We start from the raw sequence: 16,923 nt of genomic DNA on the forward strand, positions 1-16,923 counted from the left end.
TGGTAATCACCACGCCCGGCCTTTCAGCATCGGTGTCTTGTCGGAAAAAATGAAAATATGGGGGAAAAAAATATTATCTGCTGCAATGCAAAATAAGGCGCGTGCAATTGAAATGTTAAGTTGATCCAGGAACGAGATCGGAGTCGGCGAGAACCAAAACAAAGTAAAAGTGGGTCGGCCCAAGGCGGTCTAGCGCGGACTATCGTGCAGCTCTAAGCCTAGACATATTCGAAAGCCGCAATTCAACTTGAACAGATAGTTGTGTCAGGAAGAGCTAAGAAATCGTGAATAACTTGAAGAATATGCAGTGGTATTTTATTTTGCGTATACAACATGAGATTACACTTTGAAACTAATTAGAATTTCTAGATTCGTTCATGACATAAATTATATTGCCATATGATCTAAAGATCTTAGATATACCAGACCGTCGTATCATTAATGCACATCGCGATCAGGGTCATATAATACAACCAATCCATGCCCGGGACAAGATAAACCAATCATATCATAAATGAAAGCAAAAAAAGAGAGGGGAGAGATCTAAAAAAAGTACAGTAGTTTTCCGCTCATCAATCAACCTTGAACCCCCTTCCGAAAATAAACATGGAGTATTTTGTTGTTAAGACACGAGATGACCAAGAAAGAAATATAAATAATCGAATCCAAATGGAGCCAATTCAAAGTCAGATGAAGTCAACAAGAAGTCTATGACTTAGACTGCTTGGAGCCGCGAAGCTTGGGGTTAGCAGCGGTGCGCTTCTTCTGCTTTGAGCCTGAGGTGCTGGAGTCACCGCCCTCAATGAACTTCAGGAGCTCATCGATGCTGCGGGAATCCATTCCAGAACCAGAGGGACCGGCCGTACCAGCGGTCTCAGGAGCAGTCTGGCCAACTTGGGGTTGAACGCGGGTACCCATGGTGGAAGTACGGGGGTTGATGTTGATGCGACGCAGGCGGCGGGCTTGGATATCCTTAGCGTGCTTGGCAATGGAGACAGCGTTCTGAGTCAGTTGCTCCAGCCATGTCTCAGCCTCCTTGGTGTTGCGATCCTCAGGACCGAGCTGGGCAAGGAAGATGTTGTAGGCCTCGCGCATCTTGCCGACGGCAGCCTTGGAGTCCTGGTCCAGAGCCAAGGCCTGGGCCAGTTGGAAGAGGATAGTGGCAGTGTTGATAAATTCAACGCCAAAGAGGTCCTGGCAAACAGACAGAGAAGCCTCGAACCACTTGCGGGAATCACCGTACTGCTTGAGGTGTTGCAGCATCACGGCGGCATTATTCATGGTTGTGATGGAGTCGGGGTGGTTGGCACCGTAGATGATCTTCCACAGATCCATGGCGTGCTTGATGTAAACCAGTGCAGTCTTGGTGTTGCCAGAGGCGTGCTCGAACAAGCTCAGGTTCAGGTAGGCCAGGATGGTGTCAGCAGAGTCAACACCAAGGGTGCGCTCAGTGACAATGACAGCCTTGCGAGCCAGCTCCACAGCGGCCTCCTTCTCATCAGTCTGGTAGTAGAGCATGGACAGCTGGTGATAGAGCTTGGCAACTTCGGGGTGGAGGATACCGTAAATCTGCTCGTGCAGGGACAGAGATTCCAGAATGAGCTCCTGGCCCAATTGCTTCTGGTTCTGCATGAGAGAGATACGGCCAGCCTCCAAAGCCTCCTCGGCCAGAGCGCTGCGGGGAGAGGCGTCCTTGACCAATGGCACAATGTTCAGGATATCGTCGGCAATAATGGAAGTAGTGGGCTTAGCCTCAACAACAATGCGGCTGGGAGACTTCTCGGCGCCGCCCTTCTTGTTCTTCTTCTTCTTGTTGCTGTCATCCTGGTTGCTTCCGTTGTTACCGTTGGTGACAGGAGCAAGAGCAGGGGCCTTGACATCAGCTTTGTTGAAGGCATAGTCGCGGGCACCAAGCTGAAGACCCAATTTGATAGAGATATCACGTAGGAGCTGCAGATGTCTCAGAGAGCCGACCCAGCTCTTCTCCAGGGAGTAGCGGTAGCGCATGGTAACCTGCTTCTCGATCTCAGCGCGGAGGGACTCAGGAGTAACCATCTCGAAAGAGAAGTCACCCTCGGGGTAGACCTCACGGAGCGACTGGTCAATCTCGGGGCGAGGAGCAGTCTCCACGTCAGTACCCAGGAGACAGTTCAGCAAGTGAGAAGTGCAGGGGGCGGCGAAGGGAGCAGGAACATGACGCAGATAGTTGTTGGCAATGTGCTTGAAGGCACGGGCAATCATCTCCTGAACCAAGAGAGTAGACAGAGCTTGCAGACGGGCACCCTTCTCACTGGACATCTGAGCCAGCTTACCGAGGTAGCGGACGTTGATACCGCGCTTGTGCAGGAGCTGAGTTAATGACTGGCCGTCCATAGGGAAGCCGACATCACCATCATGCAGGTCCTGGATAAGATCAGGAATTACCTTAGAGCGCAGGTGGCCACAGGCGTCGCGCACTTCCTTCTCATCCTGAGCCCACTTCTCCTTCTCCTCCTTAGTCTGGGGAACCTGGCCGCTGAACACGTCAGGGTTGAGGGTAAGGTTGAATCCGGAGATATCAACACGCTCCTGATCCGCCGCCTCCTCGGTCTTCTCTTCAGAATCACCCTCAGCATTCTCCTTGGGTTCTTCCTCAGCCTTAGCAGCACGGCGCTTCTCAACCTCAGCCTTGACGTACTCGCTCATCTTGTGTCTCCAGTATGCCTCAACCAGTTCCAATCTCAGAACAGACATGCGGTGAGGGTAGGACTCGCTGCCAGTCTCTTCTTGCCATTCGGCATCAACTGGTGCAACGCGGTAGAGGTCCAGGACATACTTGCGACCATCAGTACCCAAAAGACCCTTGGTCTCAACACTGCCCTCAAGTTCGTGGCGCTTACCATCCTTGTCCCAGACAGGATGTTGCTTGACACGAAGGGCCTTGGACAGCTTCTCGAAGACGGGAACAAAGTCCTCATGGGTAGCTACGACCTCCTTGCCCTCAACACCACCGTAGTCAATCTGGTGCTCGCCAGGCTCACGCTGCTTGAAGATACCTGGGACGATACTCTGGCCAACAATACGCTTACCCAAGTAGTCGACAACAATGGTACCAGGTGTGAACAGACCTTGAATATCAAGCTGGTTGACAGCCTTGATACCCAGGACATCCTTGCCAACAGCAACGCGGGCAGCCTCGTCACCACCCTCAGAAGTGAAGGTACCAACACCGTCAGCACCGAAGGAGTAGAAGATGTTGTTGTAGACGAAGATCTGAGCGTCCTGAGCCTCAGTGGGGTTCAGAGGAGCGATCTCGCCGCGGGCGACCAAAACTGCACCGCGGGCGGCAGCCTCGTTGTAATCGGCGAACAGCTTGGAGGTCAGGCGTTCACGGAACACACGATCCTGAACAGTGTCACGAGGAAGCTCACGGGTAGTCTGGAATTCCTCATTCCAGTCACGCAGAGTCTCGGCATTGTCCGCACCGGAGATTAGGAAGCTCTCCTGGGAGCGAGTAATGTCGGCCTGGTGAGCGTTCAGGCTGGATGAAGTTGGGGCAACCAACCATGGGCTGTTAGGAATAGCATTTTGGAAAGGGAAGGTGGTCAGAAGATCCTTCTGATTGTTGGCCTCTTGCAGCTCCTCGAAGGAAGTGTTGAACGAGGGCGACAAGATGGAGATCAGAGTCAAAAGGGAATGAGCGCTGGCCTTCTTGGGAATGCTGCGGGGAAAAGGATCAAATCGGGCGGTCGAGGACTTGTTCACAAAGAAGCCCGAGACATGAGATGTGATCTGGAACTGTTCACCCTCGTTGGTGATGACGACCAGGTAGAGGAGATGACCCTTCTGGCGTAGGTGGTATGGAACCGGGTTCCATGGCGAGAGCGAAATTGACTTCACAGTCTTAGGCAGAGGTGTCTCGGACTGTGGGAGGATGGTCTGCAGCGAAGAGGGGCCAGTCAGGCTGTACTTGGCGAGGGAGTGATCCTTCTCCGATTCACCAGCTTTAGCAGCCTCCGCGGAGATGACATCATGTAGCGAAAGTCCAGCAGATATACCGTGGAGGGTGTCGGTTCGGTCTCCCGCAGCACCAACCAGCTCACGCATGCGCACAACGTGCATACGAGCCTCCTTCTCAGTGTAAGGGTCCTCGATCAGGGTGATCTCAGAGTCGGCCTTTAGGTCTGGGACCTCGGAAAGCTCAACAAAGTCATTGATACGAGCTCCGTTGTATTCGAGATGGAAACAGGTGTACTGGAAAGTACCGGGCAGCTCAACGATAGATTGGCGAACGTCTTGGACCTGTTCTTGGCTGGAGACCTATGGAAGAATGATGTCAGACACAAGCAAAAAGAGACGAGCGAAACCCATTGATAATTTCCCGGGGCGTCGTACGTACCATCACCTGAATCTTGTGAGGCTCGTGAGGAAGCTTGACAGAGATCTGGAAAAGACCTGGACACAAAGTCAGAGGACAACCACCTTCAATATACCACGCAATTGATTGCACATACCGCCGGCATTCTCATCCTCCACAACACCCTCCTCCGGGTGGTTTCCGTTTTCCTGAGGAACCTCTATCCTTGAGTTAGATGGTGTACTCTGAATCATATGTGGCCATGTTCATGTCGTGAACCGGTGTGTCGTGTGACAAAGTTGCCAGGGTGTAGCGAGCAAACCAACCTTTCGAGGGCTCCAATTCCCCATTGGTGTGTGCCATTATGTCGAATTGGTAAAATAGATAGCTCCGGCAAAGTCAATTTGCGACGAAAAGCTATCCCACGGCCGAGCGGAGTAGAAACGGATGAATAGAACGGGAGGACCGAAAAAAAAGGAAATAGGCGAGGACCTGCGGGGGCAGGGAGAAAGAAGATCGCTATGATACAAGAAGGATAAGGGAAATTGAAGCAGATAAGCCAATAAAAACCCCGTACCCCAGAAGATAGATGCAACAAAAAGGAAAGGGTCTAGTAGTGAAGAAAGGTGGAATGGACTAGGAGAAAATTTCGCGGATGCGGCACATCGGAAGTGCTCGGGCGGTGGGTTCGGGGAAGTACACCGTGGAGTCAATCTTCTTTCTCCACAAAACCATGGAAGATGCGAAAACCGGAGAATATTCTTGCGTTAGTTGGGTTGATTTCACCATTGTTGGTGTTAGTAGATACTTAGCTGGTTAGGTGTGCATGAAGTGTTCATCCTTTTTACCCTATAGAGATCGATGTTATACTTCGGCTTGAAGAGATGCTTAGATGCCTCAGGCTTCACCGCGGAATACTAATTTTCTCCAATTTGAACTTTGGCTGGTAGGAAAAATAAAATAAAATTCGTAGGAGACTCTTTCTGATATATTATATCCACTTAATGGCAGATATTTATCTCAAATATTCTCTGCCGACTCAATCCAAATAGCTGATGTTAAACCTCCATCGCATAGCTTCGGGAGCATTGTTGAGTACAAGCGATCTATATGACACTTCAGCCATTGGCCTCTATAACTATGCAACGCACTTTCTGTTACTGGATACTCTGGCTATATCAAGCATCTCTTGGCCTCGAGACTCTATTCGATACCTATATGCATGATCTGACCTTGTCTAAACGTCGCAGATGCATAATTTGCTTATTCCGCGGCTATTAAGGGACCACAAATGAATCAAAATCATTGAGAACTTCATTATTGATGCGTATCTTATAAGGAATATTTCGCCTGAATCCTTGCGTACTCGCACCATGAATGGTTCATGGCAATCGTGTTGATGGCCAACGCAACTGCCACCTGCCAAGCCCCCATAGGATAATTCAGGGCGGATCCACCAGAGATCGTGGCTAAGCCACACTCCTCCTTCAAGGTGCCCACCCTTTCTTGTCGTCCTTCGATCAATTCCATTCATTGTCATTCCTTTATCTTTTCATTCTCATTTTTTCTCACTAAACACCTTTGGGTCTTTTTGCCCTGTCCACTCCCTCTTCTCTGGACGCGCCATCCCCTGGTGATGTGCCGCTAGCCCCCCAGAGACAACTCTACATAAGCACAGCTAGTCTGTGATCATTGCGACCGTGCATTAGATCAAGAAGATCTACAGATCGTGCATTAAATCTTGTTACACAAATTTGCTAGCTTTGCCAATTCACCGAAAAGGACGTGAATTTGCCCTTCTTGACAAAGCCATAGAAAGGCGCCAAGGGTAAGCAAAATGCTATTGAAAAGGCTTGCGCCGCCCATGTCATCATTCGCTCGACAGGGCCTGGCGAGACCCATCAGGCCCCAAGGGCGTATCGTGCAATATGCTTGCAAGCGATACAATTCGAACCCCCAGAATACTGGGCAGTACACGCCTGACCCCACAGATCAAAATGATGGGGAAGATGGCCAAGACCGTGGCCGCAAGAATGATGACCCCAACTTGAAATCTACGATTCTCAAGATGCTTGAGACCGCTGCGACTACAGCAGCATCGATTTTTATTCTAGGGTAGGAAGAATCCCCTTTGAACATTGCGTGTACCCCAGCTAATCTCTAATATAAAGTGCTGCTGGTTATTCATACCACAAGTACTACAAGTATTTGATCCTGGACAAAATGGACAATGCGTTTAACCCAGGTGATCCCGCTCTTGAGGTCGCCGGTGTTGTGGCTGGTAAGCATGAGTACAACCATGAGGAGCATTGGGTCGCACGGGATGAACAACCACGGATTGATAATATCGTTGCCGGGAAAAGCGCCGGGCACTACTATCTAATTGTGGGCGAGAAGGGCACTGGAAAGACTTCGATGCTACTGGAAGCTATGCGCAAGATCAATGGCACTGGTGTTGCTATGTTCGAGGCGCATGCCGATCTTGAAATTTTCCGCATTCGTCTGGGAAAGGCATTGGATTATGAGTTCCACGAAGAGTTGGTTTCCTCGCCTGGGATGATTTCGAACTATTGCTAACCAAATACACAGTTACATTGGCAGTCTCTTCAGCATCCGTGGTCCACGAGATACTACTGCTCTATTGGACATCGAGCGGGCTTTCAACAAGCTTGAGAAAGTTGCGCTGAACCGCAGAGGTCTACATGGCCGACCACTGATTCTCATCGTTAATAGCGCCCATTTGGTTCGTGATGATCATGATGGGCAAGATTTGCTCGAAATGATCCAACAGCGAGCTGAGCAATGGGCTGCAAGTGGGCTCATTACAACGAGTAAGTTCTCTGCCCAATGGCAACATATAAAGACGATTCATTAATGGATATCCAAATAGTCTTGAACAGCGATGACTACTGGGTATACGAACGACTGAAGCGCTATGCTACCCGGATGGAAGTTATTCCTGTCAGAGATTTACCCAAGGAAAAGGCAATGTCTGCCCTGAAGAAATACCGCAGGCAGTTCTACCACGAAGATCTGAATTCTTCGACTCTTGAGCAAGTATACCGGAAAGTAGGAGGACGCCTTTCATATTTGAACCGAGTGGCCAAATCTCCCGATGTCATGAATACTTGCAACGATATTTGCCAAGCCGAAAAGACCTGGTTCCTCAACAAGTGCTGGATCCTCGGAAGAGAGATGGATGACGATGTTATGGATGAACAGAAGTATTCTGTGAGTGCCTTATTTTTGACTGGTATTATGGTCAAGCAAAGATGACTGATAATTATTCTAGTCTGCTGCAATGGTTTTGGCCAAGGCTTTGGTTGACCAGGAGGATGAGATGGAGAGGATCTATCACGATGAGACAGGCCACATTTTGCCCGAAATTCCTCTACACAAAGCACGTCAGATTATGACTCGCGCCGACTTTATCCAGTCCTACGATCATGATAACATTTTCACTATCGACTCACGAGCTATGGTCCGTGCTGACTCGGTGCCGATGCAGCAAGCATTCCGAGAGATTTGTGCTCTTGAGAACTTCGATGACTATCTCGAGGGAACTTTGGAACGCATTGGAGATATTGAGTCTCTTGGTCGTACCCGTGAGCTTACTATCAAGGACCTTTGGGATTCAGGCAAGTACCGAATCGTCGTTAAGGATACCAGAGGTAAGGAGAGTGGAACCGTGGAATTCTCCGTGGCTGAGCGTGAGGGGGAGCAAGATGATTAGATGTCTATCCGGTTATGTATTTTATCTGTGTTATACCAAGCTTCAAATTTCTACATACGCAATTCCAAGATTTACCTCGTGTGCTCTTTCCAAGGTTGTTGAGGTAAAAAGAACGATTAGTGACATCATCCGCCCACTCACCGCCAAGAAAGACATTCCACTTTCTTCTCAACCTTGGAAGGCTCAGAGCTCTTTCTTTCTTCGATTCACACCTCTCTTATTCTGTTCCGAAAGCTTGCCGGAGCTCAAAATGTCTTCCCAGCGAACTTCACCTTCGAAAAGTGGCGATATGCCTAAACGCGACTTCAAGGAAGCTTTAGAACCGGCCGTTCCACACCTGGCGCGCATCCCCACACTAGCTCGCTTCTTCCTGGTTGTTGTGACTAGTCTGATCGGGAGCTCTGTCTTATTCACTCTGACCTCCAGCTTGACTGTCGGCGACCTGGGACTGGTCAGTAAGCACTTGGAAGAGTGGTGGGAAGTTGCTGGCTTGGTGGTTTGGAGAGTAGTGGAGGTCGGTCTACCTTGGGCTCTCGGATTCGACAGTGAGTGAAACCCCCCACACCCCTTGCATCGCGAGCGAAGCTGCCATAGCTTTCAATATTATTTCGCGATAGTATACTAACAGGAGGATCGCGCATTATTTACAGGCTGGGATGTTGCATCATTTCTATACCTCACCCACCTCCCCACCTATTCTCTCTTGACATTCTTCTACGGTGTCCGTCCTACATCTGCACTTGTGTCCTATGCGATCACGGTGTTCTCAATTGTGATTCCATTTTTCTTTTTGCGCAGCCCTGCATCAGTACATGATTTGTCGCATGCACCCTCGGGCGCAGTTGCCAACCGAGCTATCCTCCAAGACCGCCCCACAACGATCTATACCACGCTAGCTGCAACCTCAATCTTCACCGTCGTGCTGTATGCCAGCTACGCATCTTGGCTTCCCACCCAACTGGTTGTACACTTTGAGAGCATTCCAGACATCAGTGCCGCGCATGCAGGACCAGCGGGCCTCCCCGTCCTCTTCTTGACGCTGATTCCCTCCGGTTATGCCGTGCGCGACTTTCTTTTTGTAAGCTCCACAGGCCACTCAACCCACGGAACCGGTGAAGACTCCCTACCTGTCGACCACGAGAGCCAGTATGTGGTGGTGAGCATATACTGCAGAACCATTGGCCAGCTTTCGGCGAAGACAAGGATTCTTGCTTCTCGTACGTTCGTGCTTGCTGCCAGTGTGCTGTTAAACACTATTGTGCAGTTAGCAGGTACCGTCCAAAGCATTTCTGTTCAAGGAGCATTCCTCTGGGGATCGGTGTGGGCATTTGCTACCCTGGCTATAGGAGGTCTCTTTAGCTGGGTTGAGGCTGTTCCCGGTGTATAATGCTTGACGAAATGAATGACTAAGGTGTTCGAAGCGACAGTGTTACAAAATTGATGGATGTGTTTTTCTGGCGCTGAGGTTTGCTCGATGCTTTGCTGCAAGGCGTTGTGGTGATGTCGTTTGATGATCATTGATCAATTTTACCCTCCCAAAAGATCCAGCTCCAATCAAGATTACATTAAGTGTGTTTTTAAGTTCTGCACAAGACTCTCCCTTGGTTATTATTGACTGAGAAACAAGTCTGCAAATACTATTGATGTTTCGTATATACTGATGTACTGGGATGTTTGGCCCCTTCAAGATGAAGCAGTCTCAATCCAAGTCCTCCACATGATACATAGTACCCTTAGAGCTCTCAAGCCCCTCCACCATCTGATCTAGATGCGTAGTCTCAAACTTGCCCTTGTTAGCCCATTCGGTTCCAGCCACAATCGCACTCGTCTTGTAGAAGATCGCATCAATCTCTTCCAACCGCCGACCAGTCGTCTCCGGGTAAAAGAAGTAGATAAACGGAATAAAGCTAAAATTGAAAACAGTAAAGACCAGGTACCCCTTCCAGCCCTGGTCACTCATCAATGACGGAGTAATCATGACAGTAGCGAAGTTCCAGATCCAATTCGACGAGGTGGTGATGGCGTTACCTCTTGAACGAAGGTGCAAAGGTAGAATTTCTGCGTTGTAAAGCCAGGGAACGGCAAGGAAACCCAACGCAAAGAACGTATAGTATAGGAAAAATGCAATGACGCAGACGATAGAGGCACCGTATGTTCCGGAGCGAATGGTCAGGGACATTGTTAGAAAACAGCAGCCCATGCCAAATGCTCCGATTAGCAGACACCAACGTTTACCGATGCGATTCATGACGAAGAAGGGAATTATTGCTGAGACCAGGTACCATAGTCCGTTGAAGCCTGAGAGAAGTAGTGATAGGTTGTGACTTAGTCCGACTGAGGTCTCAAAAAGATAGGAAATGTAGTATCCAATACTGCAAACGCCAGACCACATAACCATGAACATGAGCCTGTGTTTGAAGTTAGAGTTAATGAAAGCTAGGATATGATTGAAGGAATAAAACATACCACCAGCCCAGCATGACACGACGTAGATTCTGTGTTTCTTTCTTGTTCTTGAAAAGATCAACCCATTTGCTGGCGCCGTTGCGCTCTTCAACCTCAACAGCTTGGTTGATCATTTTAAGTTCTGTTTGAACCTCTTCATCATTGGCATCACTTGTACCATGCATTTTCATGATGATAACTAAGGCTTCATCGGTACGATTTTGCATAAAGAGCCAACGAGGAGATTCCGGCATCCAAGGCACTTTTAGCGTCGTTAGTTAAATTCGATTTGAATCTTCCACACGACTAGGTCAACTCACCCATAAACATGAGTAATATTCCAAAGATACACTGGGCAGCAACAGCAAATCTCCACTCAAAGGGTTGATTACTCGAGTACGATAACCCATAGCTCATCCAGTAAGCTGTAGATGCCCCGGTACACACGAGGATATACTGCAAAGCACCGAATCTCTCGCGCTTACGCGCTGGTAGGGTTTCCGCTTGCCAAACTGGAATCAGCGAGGTGTTCAGGCCGGTTCCCAGACCTGCCACGATTCTGCCAACGAGGAACTGAGCGCGTGAATAAGAAGCTGTTTGGATCGTGGCGCCAATCAAGATAAAAACAGTGCCAATTAAGATTGGGTTCTTGCGACCAAGACGCTCACTGAAGAGCATACTGAAGATACTGCCGAAGAAGCATCCAAGCGTGTATAGACTTGAGAGCAGACCTTGCATCAAGGAGGATGGGCTATTCATTGTGGAGAGATAGTCGTCCACAAGCCTGGGAGAGAAATGTTAGAACGGTTGAGCCCAAGTAGACAGGAATTGATTCAATTGATACATACAAGACACCTGACATGAAGCCTTGGTCATACCCATATAACAGGTATGACAGGCCACAGGTGATGGTCATCAAAATGCACAGCTGTTGTCCTTCGATCGCCATGATGTGCCTTGGCTAGAGTACTGAAATCTACAAAGCAAAGAAATACAAGGACATCCACAGCACAAGCCTTATTATGTAGCCCCTAGTCCACCTGCAGGAATGGGGTGACTCCTCTATCTTCCCCCAGTTCTCCACCAGTGCTTCCCCAGACGCGGCTTGATTAACGGCAAAAAGCCCCGGTCGGCTGATTGCCATTTCGAGACATGCCGATCGTCCCAGGATCGAACTATTGCGCAACTAACACATTGTAAATAAAAATAAAATGGCTCTCAAACACACAGCGGATTGGTGAAATCAATCCATTTTTCTTCTATATCTCACTCTCATCATGGGCTCCGTTCAAGATCCATACCCCCCGGGCATCCACGTTCCCTGCCTGACCTGGTTTAAGCCAGATGCCACTCAATCAATTGATTGGGAGTTGCAAGAAAGGCATCTTGAATTCCTGGTCCAGAGCGGACTACATGGAATCGTGATTGCAGGGACAAACGGCGAAGCTGCAACTTTGACACCAGAAGAGAAATCTAAGCTGGTGCGTCTTACACGTTCAACAGCCCAGAAACTGGGTCGAGGCGGCTTGCCCATTACCTGCGGTACATTTGGAGGAGGCACGCAGGCGATTATTGAAGATACAAAGCTTGCAGCTGCAGCAGGAGCAGACTATGCTCTAGTCCTGGTGCCGTCGTATTTTCATTTTGCGCTGGATGCAGATGCTATTGTGGGATTCTTTCAAGAGGTTGCGTCTGCTTCTCCGATTCCAGTTATGATTTACAATTTCCCCGGTGTGGCGGCTGGTCTTAATGTGAACTCTGAAATGTTGGAGACACTGGGTGAACACCCGAATATTGTTGCCGTTAAGCTTACATGTGGAACTATTGCTTCGGTTGCTAGAACGGCGGCGAAGTTTGGTCGGGCACTGGATGAGGAACCTTCATTTGTGGCTTTGGCTGGACAGAGTGATTGGCTTGTACCAGCTTTGAGCGTGGGTGGTGCTGGTGCGATTACTGGACTGGCAAATCTATACCCAAAGGTTAGTTCCACGTTATTTCCTTTTTTGGTCACGGCATTTTGGTTAGAAAGGTCAAGATTGCTAACAGTACTATTTACTTCCGCAGACTTGCATTGAGATTTTCAACTTGTACAATTCAAGTCTTACTGCCGAGGCGGAACAACTGCAACTACAACTTGCTGTTGCTGAATGGGGATTTGGTAAAGGAGGCATCAACGGAACAAAATGGGTCGTTGCGAAATCCTTGGGATACCCAGAGGAGAGCTCATGGTGCCGCCGGCCCTACCCTAAGTTCTTGGACGAGGAGAAGCGATCATGGATTACGAAGCAAGTTAAGGGTCTAGAGGTAGTAGAGAAGAAGCTAGCATGATATTATCGTGTTGCATGTATAGATTGCATTGAATAGTCATAGTATTGGTAGTATACAAATATTTGAAGATTTATAGTCCCTTGAAGCACCTTAATTCTTTTATACGATGGCAAAGGCACGATCAAATATGTCGTGCATCACTTTTCGGATATCCACTCGTGATTTTGTCTCATCTTGTCGGCGTATAACCTCCTGAAGCACATCGTGTGTCATTCCTGCATTGGAAGCGACATGCTCCATGCCTTTGACACAAGAAAGGACCCATGCCCGCTCACCAGCGTCGTCGGTCTCAACCCCAATCATTAATAAAGGCCATAACATATTAACGGGCAGCGGCGGTACTGCTGACAAGGCAGTATTTGGCGCATTGACATCAGCAATATCTGGTGGAGATAATGGTAAAGATGTCTGTTGTACGAGTCGGGTTACCTGGCGAATCTCTTGAAGGGCATCGGTAACATCGGTTGTACGCGGAAGATCTTTCCCAGAGGCCTGTCAATACAATATTGGTGAGTATGATAGGAATTTATCTTACTTTTATAAGCCACACGATGCAAATGAATGAAGCTGGCATAGTAATTCGCGTGATATACTCTCATAGTGCGAGTAATGGTGTCTGCCAGGCTCGATGGTAGCAGTGTTCCCAATCGACCAGTAACAGCATGATCCATCAAGGTTGGACGCTGTTGCCATAAGGACTTAATATCACGACTAATGGTAGCTGCAATGATCATGACTTCCGTTTCGTCTTCAACGGTACCCCGACGGCGATGCCAAGGGTCAATCTTGGAGACTCGACCCATAAATAACTGTACTTTTTGAAAGAAAATATAAGCCGGTCGCATTATGAAGTCTTCCAATGTAGCTTCTGCATCATCGAGTCCAGAATCTACTTCTGAAATGGAACTTTCAGGCGATTTCAGATCCGTATTAATGGCACTATCGTCTTCTGTGAGGAAGAGACCTTCCCCTCCAGCACTGACAGCTCGCGCATCGAGAAGCCGCAGCCAAGAGAGTAGCCGTTTTTCTATCAAACACTTGTGAGAACAGTGCCGAGACTTTTATTCGTAAATTGGATCGAAGTCTTACCTGTTACTCCAAGGGATCCTATATCCACCATTTGTAGAGCATTGAAGCCTTCTCGGAGATTGGCATGCGCTTTGGACACATCCATGGTCAACAAATCAATATAGGATAGCAGGAATAGCACTGCTAGAATCTGCCGTAGCTGTGAAGTACTTATTCTACAGTCTTGGTTGATTTTGCTTAGGGAGTCTTCGAGTTCCTCTTTGGCTGCATGGTAATACTTAGTGTGGCTTGCTGGTTCTAGAGAGCCGACCGATTCTAGCTCCATGGCGACGAACGCCATGACTCCAGACTTCACCATTCGTGAGCTCAGTGTCATCGAAGTCAACTCTTTCCGCATCCATAACCAATGTGCACTAGTTTCAACCGTAGCGAGGATCGGCGGTGCAGCTGAACGAGCGAAGTACTCAGCTAGCTGAGGCTCACTCCATCCGAAAGGCAGATGGGTTGAGCCCGACGGAGATACCACCTGAGGTACCTCGGAGAGTGTTGTCGTGCTTAATGTTAAATTAGTGTATGGTAATTTGGGCTGCGATAGTGCCGAGTGTGATGCATCAGACCAGGGTATGAGGTCTTGCGACGGACTGAGATCAAGGGTACCCCAGCTAGGAGATCCATGTTTATCCCACATGAAGCTAGCATAATTGAACATCCGACTGAAGGATACATTATCATCTGCTGTATCTTCTTGACTTGGCTCTGGGGGGTAAGTTGCTGATGACAATGAGATCTCTTTCCTTGTTCCGATCGTTGGTGTGATCTGTTCATCGTGTCCATGCTGTTGTTGTCGAACATGGGCTTTTCTCGCCCGCGGATCCATTCGGGGTCCGACATCTTGCTGCCAAGCACAGTCGAGACACAATCGATAGCAGTAGTTGCACACCGGCCGTTTTTCATCACATCGAACCTTGCGTCGTCTACTACGATCAGTACCGCTGATCCTTCCCACAGTGGGCATCCTACACATACCGACAGGTGAGACAGCCATTACGTGTCCGCGGACGTTGACGCCTATCCAGTTGAGGCTTTTGTTCCCATTGGTGAAACATGACGAAGCGACAGGGGTTCCTGCAAAGAGGTGCTTTTTTCTATCGGTATCAGTGCTCAGACAGCATGAACGGGTTGTTCTCCGGCTCGGCATGTCTACGGGGCAAGTTGGGTAGGTCTCCACATCAACCCCGCATCCAGCCTTTGGCTCGGCTGAATACCGGATTGGGATTCAAGCGACTGGTAGTCCGATCCATGACCGAGTCATTAATTCCCCGAGGGTCACTAGACTAATCTCGGTTACATACATCGTGCTTTGGATGCGAAGGTGCGGGGAGCCATGCAGCGAGCTACAAAAATCGGGCATTGGCCGAATTCTCCTCGTGCGTTCTAATATACTATATTTAACTCTTTTTTATCCTATCTTGAGAGGTTGAGATTAGTAAATCTACAAATTATGCTAAATGGCGTCCGAAAAGCCAATCGTTCTCCACCTTGGAGACCCTATCGAGTTCAATAAGGAACTTTACGCTCAAATAGCCTCACAATTTACAGTGATTCGCCCCTCGTTGGAAGAGCGACAACGTGATGCCTTTCTTGCCGCACTGAAAGAGAAAAAATGGGGTGATTTCCAGGGTGTATTCCGTCCATTTTGGAATACCGGAGGGGAGATGGGTCGCTGGGATGCCGAGTTAATACCTTTGTTGCCGAAATCACTGATAGTGTATGGGAGTGCTGGTGCTGGTTATGACTGGATGGACGTTGATATCTTGGCTGAACGAGGTGAGCATAATATTCTCCATTTTTAAACCAAACATGAAACTAAGGTATCTGAACAGGGATCGTGTACTGCAATGGAGCATCCGCATCCAGTGAAGCCGTAGCAGATATGGTATGTCAGCCCGCGTGGAGATTATTGGCTATCGTTTTGACTGTTCTCATTCTCAGGCCATATTTCATATTATATCTGTCTTCCGTAACATGCAGTGGTCTATGAATGGTGCTCGCTCTGGCAATCCGAATCTGTGGTTGGAAGCACATCAAAACTCTGCTGCTACCGCACACAATCCGCGCACCCAGATTTTGGGAATCATTGGCCTTGGGAACATTGGATAGTAAGTTTCAAGTGCCTACTAGCTGAATATCTGTCCTAACGAAAAAAAAGTACGATCGCTCGTAAGGCATACGCTTGCTTCGGCATGAAGATCTACTATCAAGATATCTATCGAAAATCCACCGAGCAAGAAAAAGCCATTGATGCATCCTTCTGTGAAAGCCTTGATGATTTGCTTGCCGTCGCAGATTGTATAGTCTTGGCCACACCGTTCGGAGGTTCTAAACTTATCACAACAGAGACCTTGGCAAAGTTCAAAAGGGGTGCTAAATTTGTCAACATTGCTCGAGGTAAACTTGTTGATGAAGAGGCTCTGGTGAACGCATTGAAGACCGGTCAGCTGTCCGCTGCTGGTCTGGATGTCCACGAAAACGAGCCACACGTAAACAAAGAACTCGCCCAGATGCGAAATGTGACGTAAGTCTTTCTCGTGTCCAGATTGACCAGGACATTTAAACTGACGAGATGGCTTTGAAGACTCACTGCACATACCGCGGGAGGTGCGAAGGAAACACAAATCGGCTTCGAAAGATTGTCAATGGAGAATGTCCAGCGCGTGTTGACTGGGAATGAGGCACTCACTCCAGTCAACAAGCATCTCTTCAAGAATTAGTTTTGGAACTTAACCATGTTTAAAATTTATGCTCATAAGTAGCGAAAATTGCTAGATGCCTAGATGAGATATGCTAACTACAACTTTGGATCCGATAGAATATCGTCAGCATGAGACAGCAAGTGGCTTGGTATACGTAAATACGCCAAGTAATGTCAAAATTAATGTCCAAGTGGAATCCAAATTCAAGACGTGCAGAAATGCATGTAATCGGTAGATGGCTTTTCAGGGGAATCAAGGACCAGTTTTTTTGGAATGGATATAGGTAGATGCAATCTTTC

The 16,923-nt window shown here is 48.4% G+C and overlaps 7 protein-coding genes across 7 annotated transcripts; 4 read left to right on the plus strand and 3 right to left on the minus strand.

Annotated features, from left to right (window-relative positions):
* Positions 1-708: 708 nt before the first annotated feature.
* N7478_009842 (translation initiation factor 3 subunit CLU1) lies at positions 709-4,699 on the minus strand (the record flags this gene model as incomplete). The annotated part of the gene is made up of 4 exons (XM_056926056.1): positions 709-4,299; positions 4,379-4,434; positions 4,494-4,556; positions 4,663-4,699. 4 exons carry the CDS (start codon positions 4,697-4,699, stop codon positions 709-711), a joined length of 3,747 nt encoding a protein of 1,248 aa, XP_056775426.1.
* Positions 4,700-6,173: 1,474 nt separating this feature from the next.
* N7478_009843 (ATP-binding protein) lies at positions 6,174-8,069 on the plus strand (the record flags this gene model as incomplete). Its single annotated transcript, XM_056926057.1, has 5 exons — positions 6,174-6,451; positions 6,508-6,873; positions 6,926-7,167; positions 7,227-7,567; positions 7,629-8,069. 5 exons carry the CDS (start codon positions 6,174-6,176, stop codon positions 8,067-8,069), a joined length of 1,668 nt encoding a protein of 555 aa, XP_056775427.1.
* Positions 8,070-8,319: 250 nt separating this feature from the next.
* N7478_009844 (uncharacterized protein) lies at positions 8,320-9,456 on the plus strand (the record flags this gene model as incomplete). The annotated part of the gene is made up of 2 exons (XM_056926058.1): positions 8,320-8,614; positions 8,720-9,456. The coding sequence occupies 2 exons, from the start codon at positions 8,320-8,322 to the stop codon at positions 9,454-9,456; spliced, it is 1,032 nt and encodes a 343-aa protein (XP_056775428.1).
* Positions 9,457-9,768: 312 nt separating this feature from the next.
* Positions 9,769-11,463, minus strand: N7478_009845 (uncharacterized protein; the record flags this gene model as incomplete). Its single annotated transcript, XM_056926059.1, has 4 exons — positions 9,769-10,477; positions 10,536-10,776; positions 10,835-11,298; positions 11,363-11,463. The coding sequence occupies 4 exons, from the start codon at positions 11,461-11,463 to the stop codon at positions 9,769-9,771; spliced, it is 1,515 nt and encodes a 504-aa protein (XP_056775429.1).
* Positions 11,464-11,791: 328 nt separating this feature from the next.
* N7478_009846 (dihydrodipicolinate synthase family protein) lies at positions 11,792-12,842 on the plus strand (the record flags this gene model as incomplete). The annotated part of the gene is made up of 2 exons (XM_056926060.1): positions 11,792-12,493; positions 12,579-12,842. 2 exons carry the CDS (start codon positions 11,792-11,794, stop codon positions 12,840-12,842), a joined length of 966 nt encoding a protein of 321 aa, XP_056775430.1.
* Positions 12,843-12,941: 99 nt separating this feature from the next.
* Positions 12,942-15,069, minus strand: N7478_009847 (Zn(II)2Cys6 transcription factor; the record flags this gene model as incomplete). Its single annotated transcript, XM_056926061.1, has 3 exons — positions 12,942-13,321; positions 13,378-13,869; positions 13,932-15,069. 3 exons carry the CDS (start codon positions 15,067-15,069, stop codon positions 12,942-12,944), a joined length of 2,010 nt encoding a protein of 669 aa, XP_056775431.1.
* Positions 15,070-15,379: 310 nt separating this feature from the next.
* On the plus strand, positions 15,380-16,642 carry N7478_009848 (D-mandelate dehydrogenase-like dehydrogenase; the record flags this gene model as incomplete). Its single annotated transcript, XM_056926062.1, has 5 exons — positions 15,380-15,698; positions 15,755-15,807; positions 15,864-16,030; positions 16,081-16,446; positions 16,507-16,642. The coding sequence occupies 5 exons, from the start codon at positions 15,380-15,382 to the stop codon at positions 16,640-16,642; spliced, it is 1,041 nt and encodes a 346-aa protein (XP_056775432.1).
* Between the last annotated feature and the right edge of the window lie 281 nt (positions 16,643-16,923).

This window comes from Penicillium angulare (genome assembly GCF_028827245.1).
Source record: "Penicillium angulare strain IBT 27051 chromosome Unknown utg000007l_segment0_segment0, whole genome shotgun sequence".
NCBI lineage: Eukaryota > Fungi > Ascomycota > Eurotiomycetes > Eurotiales > Aspergillaceae > Penicillium > Penicillium angulare.